Source organism: Typha latifolia, chromosome 4, assembly GCF_019914945.1.
Source record: "Typha latifolia isolate L0001 chromosome 4, TyphaL0001v2, whole genome shotgun sequence".
NCBI lineage: Eukaryota > Viridiplantae > Streptophyta > Magnoliopsida > Poales > Typhaceae > Typha > Typha latifolia.
In genome coordinates, this window is record NC_133089.1 from 34,939 (window position 1) to 46,017 (window position 11,079).

Consider the following 11,079-nt stretch of genomic DNA (forward strand, 5'->3'; position numbering starts at 1 on the left):
GTGCAAAAGGCTGGACCTAGGGCTGTCAAAATAATCAAGATACTCAAGCTCAATTTAGGCTTAAATTAAGTTGGGGTTGAATTGACATAGGTCAAACTCTATTGGTACTTTTAGGCTCGAAATTTATTACGTTTAGTATTAAATTATAGTTTATATTTATCTTAATTATTATGCCATCAAGTTGCTCTTGGATAAGCTAGGAATTGAGTTCGGATTGAAACTGAAAAGGACCATTTTGATGATCATTTCTAGTAGGCGTGGCGCACTTTTAATAGCTGAATCGATCCCCCTTCTTCCTCACTTCGAATCAATCATAGTAAATAAACTTTCTAGCAAATTAGTCACCTCTTTCTTGACTGGGTGGGGGCGAAGGGAATGGGAGAAACAAATGCCATGACTGCAAATATTTCATGCCAGTTTTGGAGACGTCTATACTTGCGAAGAAACCACCAAAAGCATTCAAGTTTCTCGTGCAGATGCTAAGCAACTAATGGCACATCATAGGCAATTACATACAGCTGGTCAGTGGACGGAGATACGATGTAGTCATGACCAATGAATTTCCACTTGCGCCGGATCATGATATCTAGCAAAAGCTTTAAAAAGAAAGCGCAACGCTTCAAGTACTACGAAGTGATAGCCTGGTTTCTTAGTAGTGATGCAGGAATTTAACAGATATATATATATATATATATATCATCTAATACTGATGCTTCAACGTTCAAGATTACTCAACAAATCAGTTCTACATATGGCGTAGCAAACTATATGTTCAAGAATGGATCAATAATCCAGGCAATTTTCAAGTGGAACTCTTGGCAGGTTCTCATCCATTCATTTTACAGACACAAATCTAACAAGACGAGTATATGAAAACAAAGAAATGTGCCCTGCAAAGATTCGAGTTCCATTTCTTCACCATGTCAGTTGACAGGAGGAGCTCTGTAATATGCTGGGACTGTGGCAGGGAAGAACATTTGCCTAACACCTTCTGCTTTGATTATAGGGAAAATAATACCTGAGGCGCCCTGCAAAAAGTAACCTTCCATCAAAATGAATGAACAGAAATGAGAAAAACAGACTCTACTTCTTCTCTCTGCTGTGCTATGCAGCTTTTCTAAATTAGGTATCAAAGTCAAAGATCTTTCTGTTTTCCCAACCAGAATGCAGTTTGCATTATCTACAACCACAAGGACATGTTAATTTGTGCATATAAGATATTCTGATGCTAACAGTGTAACAATTCAATGCTATTACTTACAGAAATAAAAAGAAGAAATAAGAATGATAGCAATCCATTGCCAATACTTACAGAAATTAATCTGACTCCAATCCATAGTCGCTTGGGTGAAGGAAATGGCAACAATAGACGGCCAACACCATAAATGGCAACAGCAAAGAAATGTGCAACCAAGCTCAAAGGACGAGGATTAAGACCAGATAGCAAAGAGATAGGTCCATTAGAAAAGACACCTCCAAGGCTTAGATAGTCAAAACAGGCTTCACGCATTTCATTCCTAGCTTGATCAGGTGAGGCGGAGAAGACTTTGTAGAGAGCTCCTGCCAGTGTGTTTATTGTAGAAGCAACCGGCTGCAAATAATGGAGTAAGACAAGAAATTATTCGTTCTCCAACGCATCATATTTTTAATCACCAATGTCAAGGATCATGCAATGAAATATGAAAATAAATTGTGTCAATGCCAGCATCAATTAAGCATACTTACTTTTCGTAAGGTGTAGAAAGATTCCAAGTATTTGCACAAGGCAGATGCATCATGCAAATTACGAAGAGGCTTGAGAAGATTATGCAAAACAACAATATCAGACAAGGCCACTGTCATTCCTCCACCTGTTAAAGGGTGACGCATGTTGAACGCATCCCCCATTAAGAGAGCTCCAGGAGTGGGATGAGGGGCAGCGGGCATGCTCCGATTAGGCATAGTTCTTATGTTCCCCTTATCAATGGCTGCTATAAAAGATTCTTGCAATTCTGGTGGAACCTGACATTATTTTCCAAGGTAAACTAATTGATTACAGATAGGGAGAACATTCTCTTCCACAATCTTCTAGGAAAAATAAGAACAGCTGAGTCATAGTTTTAGTTAATTAGTTCCTATGGTTTATTAAAGTATACCTGAGGTGCCACAACAGTCTTCAGATAATTTGTCATTTCCCCACTAGCTATAGAGGGTACTTTTTGACCAGGAACGTCAACCAAACAACGAACCTCAGTACTACTTATTGGATAGAACAGAATGGGAGAAGGATCTGCTAAGATAACATGTCCATGGTTTGCATATGGAAGTTGACAATTCTCCAAGACCAATCCAACAAAACAGGAGGGGACATCAACCTGAAGAAAGAAAATTAAGATATACTTGGATTGAATGCATGAAACTTGAGAATGGACATAGAATGAAATGGAGCTTGACAAGCCAGTCAGAAACTATATCTTTCTACCTTTGGAGAGCATAGAGAGCGCCTCAAATTTGAAAAGCAACCATCACATACAATTGTAAGAGGTGCATAAGCTTTTAGTTCTTCACCAGCTTTAGTCTTGTATAAAACACCCTTAACTGCCCCATTTTCTTCAAGCAGTGATGTCACAGTTCCCTGTTCCAAATGGACACTGAAAAAAAAAACATTCAAGACACATTCATCAGCTTTGCACCTATCCAATGTTCCTACAAAGTATACAACCAAGAAAAGTTGAAGAAAAACTAAAAGGGAAAAAAAAAAGCAAGATAAGCAGGGTTCACTCAAATAAAATGTAAAAGAATAATTCCGTAGTGGTAGCATGGAACATGAACATTTATTTTTCTCATATCTTTCGTACAAACAACATAATAGATTGCAAAAAATATGCAACAATGAGTCCATCCAAGATCAAAAGACCATCTTGTTAGCTGGCTAAGGATCCAGAAAGGAAACATTGGAGCAGTATTCATTCGCAGACTTAATACTGAATCAAACTGCTTTTCTAGATATGTGTTTTATCTATTCTTACAATGATATATCCCCCTTTTACGGTCATGCATTGAATATCTACTTTCTTGAACCTACATTAGAAATGAAAACAAAAGGCTGCTATTCAAGCTTTTTGGAATATCTCATGGTGCAATTCATGGCCAACAAACAATGAAATACTTACTTTCTAGAGCATGAAGATAAAATGACAAATGACACAATTACATAGGGCAATGTTTAGCAATCATCAATGGTTATTTAGAAAAAATCAAACTATAAAATCTTCAAAATCTAAAAGGAAAAGGGCTTACTTAGGCAAAGATGCAACTTTTTCTCGCATCCTCTGTATGAACCGGCCATTATGAAAGCTCCTTCCAGCAACATCGGAGTGGAACTTTTCCAAGGGGTAAGAGACTTTAGTATTTCTTCCATCCTTGAATAGAGCATATCCAAGGACCTTTTGAGCATCAATTTCTTCCACACAATCTGGAGATAAAAGATATATTAGAGCATCATATGAAAATATGGCCGCAGAATATGTAACAACAACGAGATTAAATGATGAAGCTAAGGTGCTGAGGGGAAATAGATAACAAGAGAATAAATCAGGTCCATCTTAAATTCATGGTTCGCCGGATCAGCCAATCCGAACTCTCTCTTTCTCTCTTTCTTTTCACTCTCTCTCTTACTTTTTTTCTCTTTTTTTTTCTCTCCTTACATATAATCATTGTTTCTCTTACGAAGAGATTTAGCTTCGATGAACTTATGAACTCTGGTGAACTCCGACAAACTCCGGCATATAATTTTTTAATTTATTTTTTTATTTTTCTCTCAGTTTTTTTTTATTTCTTCCTCTCTCTCTTTTTCTTCTCTTTTCTTCTTCTTCTTCTTCACTGCATCATGATTTTTTTTCTTTTATTTGATTTTATTTTACTTACTCTCTTTCTAATCTCTTCTTCTTTTCAATTTTTATTATATCATAGTTTTTCTTTCTTTATTTTTTCTAAATTTTTAAAAGTTTTCTTGCATTTTTAATTAATATTTAAAATTTTATGTAATTAAAAAGTCTGATCCGATTCAGGCGACCAATATGGTCGATACATATTATTTTTTCGGAAGGCCTATCTTGATTTCGATCCCGATTTTTTGAACCTTGCTTAAATCAACAAAAGCGACTGAATACTTTTCCATTTCGGCAACCATCCAAAAAATTTTAATAGAATCTTGAGTTTGACAACTTTTTTGGGTTTCAACACTTTCCCATTGCTAGCACAAAGAGAAATAGAAGAAGATGATCGTGATGCTTGCTAGCACAAAGAGACATAGAAGGAAGATGATCGTGATGCTTACCCTCGAGACCCAACTCGATCAGTTTCAGGTAGCCTCCAGGCTGTAGAAGTTCACCCACGATCCTATCGGGTTCTGTCAAATCTCTCTCGATAATATGAACTCGACGTCCATCCTACAACCAAAATCCAAAATCAGTTCTTAGCTTCTCCTCTTCTGTATTGCATCCTCAGCAGAAGAAGTAACAAGCTCAAGATTTTTTTCTGCAATATAATCTTCTTAGTAGCGAATACACAACAAGCATGATCTTTCCCTAAAGACCCGTAACAAGAATAAACATAAAATGTGAGGAATTAAGAAGCCCCTATCACAAAAACAAAACAAACAAAAAACGTACGGAAACATATATAGATCTTTGCAAGTCCAATCTATAGAGCTTAAGAAATTAATTGGTGCGTTTACTAAAGAATTGAAAGTTAGATATGATGGATGATACCTGAGAAAAAACAAACAAGGGCGTGTTAAATTAGATGCACACCCACATGCATCTAGAAAGAAGGGCGTGTCGTCTGATGGATAAATCGCGACTATGGAAGATATCTCTATACTCAATAGGAAAAGTCAACCTATTACCAAAAAGATATATTGGCGTCCCTTTTTTCTCCGGTCTTCGGAGTTCGGACCAATCAAGACGCTCAAGACGACCAATTAGGATCAGATAAAACACTTTTATTAGTCGTGCTGATCCGGCGACGACTAAAAAAAATCTAGATTTAACATAAAAAAATCTCACCTTTCCAAGAATATAGGCGAGGGCGGATCCGGCGACGCCAGCACCGACCACGACGACGTCAGTGCCTCCATCTGTGGCGATCTTGGAGCAGCATTCCCCCTTCCCGTCGGCTGCCTCCTCCGCCGGAGCGCCCGCGACCGTCGCCCTCCTCCTCCCTCGCAATCCGACTAGAAGGAGAAACCCTAGAATCGAGGCCACAATCCCCCCAAAGAGGTAATCACCCACCATCTCCTCCTCCTTCAAAACCGCGATACTCTCTCTCTCTCCTTCTCGTGTTCGCTCAACTTATAGAGGAGGAGTCGAGTTCTTCGCTTCAAGCGGCTCTCCACCGGTTGCGTTTGCGCTTTTCTAATCGATTCGGGGGGTATATCGTAGCGGGTGATTTGTAAGTTAACTCTCACCAGAGGTGTTCGTACCGCCCACTGCACAGTGGACACCAGAGAATGAGGCGTAGCCTTCCGTAACCTCCTCCGCAGGAGTAGCTTATTACTTCCGAGATAGGAGACAAACGAGACTCACGTGAGTGACGATTTGGCGTCAGGCCATGCTGTCAAACAGATCGCACCCGTTAATGCGGATCTGCGGGAATCCTAAAGCAATACTTGTTTCTCGAGCCGAGCTGGAAACCGGGAAGTTGCGCCACCTGCAGAAAACTAGGGACGGCTCCTAGATTTGAGATCTTAATACATTTACTTACTCAACCAAGTGGTTAGGTTTGGACTTTGGGCCCCCGTCGTCTTGGCTAATTTGCCACACGGTAGCTAATATGAATCAAATAAGATTATTATCTTATGATATATTTTATTTAATATTTGTAAGTATTTTGTTTTTTTTTAAGAACCTCCTTGTGGTCTTATAAGAAGCACGAGCTCGGTGTGAGACGTCGACACGTATCGAATAGTGCAAGCTGTTCATAATTAAATACGATTGCTACAATTAAAATGGTCCTGTACACGTGGCCGGAACGAGTGCCATGCACACGAAGTGAGAGCTATATCTGTACTTTTCCTAGCATTTGGTTCTCAATTGAAATGATGTAGTCACGTAGGTGACTGTGAGCCACTAAGCGCTTAATTGATCCGAGCTTCATAGAGCCTATAGCCAGGATCAAGCTTTGAATTGAAAATTAGTTTTTGAGCCAATAGTTATAAGCTCAATTTTAAGTCCGAATTAATTTAAACCTAATTTTAGCTTCATTTAGCTTTGAATTAAGTTTGAAACAAAGTCTGATTCAACTATAAATATATAGACACTAAAAAAATATAAATTAATATAAATCTTCATGTATTTGGGAAAGAGATAATATGCTCAAAAATAAGAACTACAACTTCACAATTCTAACCCTAGAGTGAGAACTAATTTATAGGAGTAGTGTCGGCCCTTATACACACATGCTAAATAGATCTTTTGATAAGTACTAAATAAGTTTAATTAAATATAATGAAGTTTTAGTCAATAGTCATCTGGAAATATCTACAATAGTCGCCACATGTTTCTATTAATCATCCATCCAACCCACCTACTGACTAGTTGGTAGTAACTATGATAAATGCGCTTTTATGACTTCCAACTACTACACTATATTGAACACGCTGTTCTAGGTCAAGACCATGTAAGGATATAAACGATAACTATAATCTCCTTTTAGATAGTATGATAATTTGTACTGATTATGTAACATCCAGTAACAATGAAAAATAATAATAAACTACCCTTCTTTCCCTCCCTCTCTATCTTCTTTTTGTTCTTCCCCTCCCCACCTCTCTTCTCCGGCCGCCATTCTTCCCATTCTTCCCCTTCTTCTTTCCATCGCGTCGGAGCGCCATCAGAGCCTGACAACCCCGTGGAGCGACTCGTCAATTAGTCTCCTTTCAGCTTGTGAATTTGATTTTGATTTAGTTAACGTATTTTCTTGTTTATCTCATCGAGCAATAGGCTAGTCAGCAACCTCGTGTCGACGCCGTGACTAACCGGGGAGCTTCCCCTCGCCATCCTCCCTCGCTAGGTACCTTTCATGGGTACTCTAGGCCGCTGGTTGAGGCTACACCTCATAGCTTCCCGTCGCCAGTTTCCCCTTGCTTTTTTGGCCGCCATGGTCGATGTGTCTCCTTTCCGATGGGTTAGTCACGTTCATCTCCTTCCGTGGGAGCTTGAGCAACCGTCTAGTGGGGCTTTTGTGGCTCAATAGGTTGTGATGATGATCTCCATGGTCATCGGCCTTGGAGAAGGCATCCTGTCACTACCGTCTACCGGCCACCTTGGTCGGCTTATATTAATCATCTTATTCATTATTCTTATCAATTGAGCCTCAAGTATTGATCATCCTTAGAAAGTAGTCTAGTTAGCCATAATAATTATTATTTAATAAATGAGGCTATGAGAGTATTTATATGAATTTGCTTTTAATAGAATTTATTTCTAATTAAAGTTTGGTAATTATATTAGATGTGCATTTATATTCAATAAAGTAAGTTAATTGAACATGGTCTATTCTTTTTACTTTAAATGGACAATAATGGGTGAAACATTAAATGTGATGATAATCATATTAGTAAACCTTAATAGTGTGTCAAATTACCTTAATTAATATACTAACTCTACTTGATCAATAAATGTAAGGAGATCCTAGGTTACTCATACAAGTATCGGTTGTCAATAAGATTATTAGTTAATTAGTGGAAGATGTACTTATGTTGTTACTCTCATTATCGAGGTAGATTCAGTACCATGTGAGAATGATCCTGTGGCGCAGTTGGAGTTGGTTACTTGGAAATGATGTTAGGCAAGTAAATCATCCGTAGTCTATGAATAGTGTAACATTGATGTAATGTTTGACTTTATAAATTAATGACATGCAAATCACACATGTGCAAATATTCATTTGTTGTTTAGCATAATTATATTTATTTTACTGCTTCATAGTTATTTGTGGATTGTTGGTGCATACCTGAATATGATAACTTTGATGTACATGTTATATAATTGATGATGTTGATCATTGCACTATTTACATGTATTACCATGTAGTTAAGTCCTAACTAGACAGTGGCCTTCACTAACTCAATCGAGGTTAAAGGTAGAGTTCTTTGTATGGTGTCTATGAGATAAACGGTCTACGCCTGAGGTCGTTAGCCTGAGTGGCATTCAGACGATTACACTATCTTGTCTAAGACTAGACACCAATGATATGAAACTATGATTGGGAGGTAGGGATCTTAAAATTAGCGGTACTCGATGACGTAGGGTCATGACGTCCACTAATGAGCTGAAAGCTCTTGACTATCCCGCTGTGGATAGTGATGATTATAGAGAGGGAGATATGGGCTTATGATTGGGGTCCTTAGACTGTTGGTCATAGAAAACCAGTCATATGCAACATCGCCAAGCATGTACGAGCGATATTACCACTAGATGTCTATCCCTTGATATATGAGATGACTTGGGAGCATGTGCTTATGATGTGGTGGATAGCTCGATGAACATATAATAATAATTTATGGTTATGACTCTGTGGGAGCATGAGAGAAAGGATTTGATAGTTTCACTTGCCTTGGCCGATAGCTGTTATGACCGACCGTTAGGCATGGTTACCAATGATTAAGTCTTTTTAGTTGTCTCCTGATGCGCCCCTTGGACCTTGGATTGGAGGAGTATTTCAATAAAATAGTGCACATAATGTATTCTATTTTTATTACATGTGGGTTGTAGGTATTGACATGATAGACATGTTGCATGGATACACTATTATGATCATATTGATATACACATATATTGTGTGATATTTTTTCTTACACTACTTTTAGACTGTAAAGGTGTATACTTACTAGGTTTCGTGCTCACCACCTTTGGCCAAGTTCGTGGAGGAGCTGGTAAAAAGTTGCTTATAGTCTCTTTCATTTATTTTATTATTATAAATAAGTCAGATGGATTGTAGCCCCTGCGCGGGCATTTACTCTGTTGTGAGGTATGAATTTGTATTTTGGGGTTTGTTGTGGCCTGTGTAATTTGGTTCCTTTTGTTGTATTATTCATGAAAAGATGAGGTTTTTATCTTGTATCGTGTAGAAACTTTGACCAACAAGTCACGTAAAAACTATGTGAATTCTACCCACATGAGAGACATGTGTATTTGGTGGCAAGTGTTTCAGATAAGAATGCAAGTAGTTGGTGAGTAGACTCTTATTTTTTTTCCTTTCTATTAATTAATATTTGATGTGGTATTTTATTGCTTCGCTTGGAGATATGCTCTTGCAAGTTGCAGGTCAGACTGCCGTGATGCAGCCCCCAACCAATTAATTTGAACTAATCTAATGTTTTTAATTAAGTGGGCCACAAAATTATCCTCAATCTTCCAAGTTGTGGTCTAACTATAAGCACGCCAAAATAAGGTAGCTTAATTAAATTCTACTGGCAGCAATAGCATTAACATACAATGCCGATATATAACTAGGATCATTCGGTTAACAATTTCCAAAACTTAATCAAGCACAACCCTTTCTTTATGTATATGGTTCATCTTAAGAGCATCGTTAAGGAAGAGGGGTCCTCGCAACATATTATTTTTAGCACGTTTGTCATAATTTGGTTGGTCCATCTAGAGTATTTTTTTTACAAAATGCTCAAGCACTATTTCATTGAAATAATAACTTTTTTTTCGAGCTACGCACTGAATTCGACTAAAATCCACCAAACTCCGACCACTGAATTTCCCTAGCTAACAATAAAATTATAGATGAGAATATTCAAACATAGATGGGAGAGTTTAAATGTAACAACCTACTTTTTAAAAGAAAAAAAATTGCATGGCACGATGTGGCCGGTCTCGTGCCACGTTTCATTGGCGCATGCTAGGAGTGCCACGCACACCCACTCGTCGGCCTGACCAACCGAACTGAGCCATCTGTTTCGATGGCCCCGCCGCAGTCACAGCGCTGATGCCCCACCGCCTCTTTTGGTCTCTCTCTCTGTCTCCCTCTCACTCTTCTCTCTTTCACACACACTCTCTCTCTCCTCATTGTCGACATCGGGCCGTCGCCATCTCCTCTGGAACCGCCACCACCGGTGAGACCTCTCACTCCCCCTCCCTTTCCTTTTTTTTTTCTCTCTCTCTCTCTCCCTCTCTCTTTATTGCACTTGGGCTCGAGCTCGCCGGAGCAGAGCTGCCGGCGAGAGGTCGGGCGCTGGTTGGCAAACAACAGCCAGTACCCTCCCCGCTGGCTCGAATCTACACCCCTCCCTCCCTCCCTTTCCCTTCTCTTCTCTTCTTCTTCTTCTTCTTCTTCTTCTTCTTCTTCTTCTTCTTCTTCTTCTTCTTTTCTTTTCATCCTTTTCTTCTTTTGCTCCTTGGTCTGAGTTATTGGTTGCAACGAGCCCAACACCTGTAGCGCGTTCGTGCTGGGCCAAGCCCAGCACCAGCAGCGCAGTGTCTTTGGTGATGGGCTTGGCAGTTGATTTTTTATTTTATTTTATTTTATTTTATTTTATTTTATTTTATTTTATTTTATTTTATTTTATTTTATTTTATTTATTTCCTTTTAATCTATGTAATTTTTTTAGTTAATATAAGTAGACTATTTAGACATTAATTATTTAAATAATAATATATATTCATCAATATGATTATTTTAATAATAATATATATGCATGGATGCAACCTATGGATCCTATTTTGTATTTTGGTTTAGTTGTTTTTCTTCAAAAAATAAGAACCGGAAGTCGTGTTCGAACGCAGGGAAATCGTATTTGAACGCATTCGTTCGAACGCCTACATATGTTTGCATATACAGAGGACGCAAATTGTGCATTCGAACGCGACTGACTGCGTTCGAACGCACTCTTTCGAATGCCCACATACATTCGCACATAGAGAAGATGCGAATTGTACATTCGAACACGTTTAAATACACTCGGCGAAATAACATTATTTTCAAATTTATTAATTATTAGTTTGGCTTGTTAGGTTAGCCTCTTAATATGTGAATGACAACCTAGTTCGAAAAATTAATGAATATTGAGTTTTCTTTCCTTCTCCC

General features: G+C 38.4%; 1 protein-coding gene across 2 annotated transcripts; it reads right to left on the reverse strand.

Annotated features, from left to right (window-relative positions):
* Positions 1 to 694: 694 nt before the first annotated feature.
* Positions 695 to 5,503, reverse strand: LOC140786324 (squalene monooxygenase SE1-like). Of its 2 annotated transcripts, none has more exons than XM_073134656.1 (8): positions 5,049 to 5,503; positions 4,319 to 4,430; positions 3,280 to 3,454; positions 2,462 to 2,630; positions 2,136 to 2,354; positions 1,726 to 2,001; positions 1,313 to 1,591; positions 695 to 1,028 (listed from the first exon to the last, which is right to left on the reverse strand). In XM_073134656.1, exons 1-8 carry the CDS (start codon positions 5,274 to 5,276, stop codon positions 924 to 926), a joined length of 1,563 nt encoding a protein of 520 aa, XP_072990757.1. In that variant the 5' UTR covers positions 5,277 to 5,503; the 3' UTR covers positions 695 to 923. The 2 variants fall into 2 exon arrangements, with proteins under 2 accessions (XP_072990757.1, XP_072990759.1); XM_073134658.1 differs by having other exon boundaries at positions 4,752 to 5,375.
* Positions 5,504 to 11,079: the final 5,576 nt, after the last annotated feature.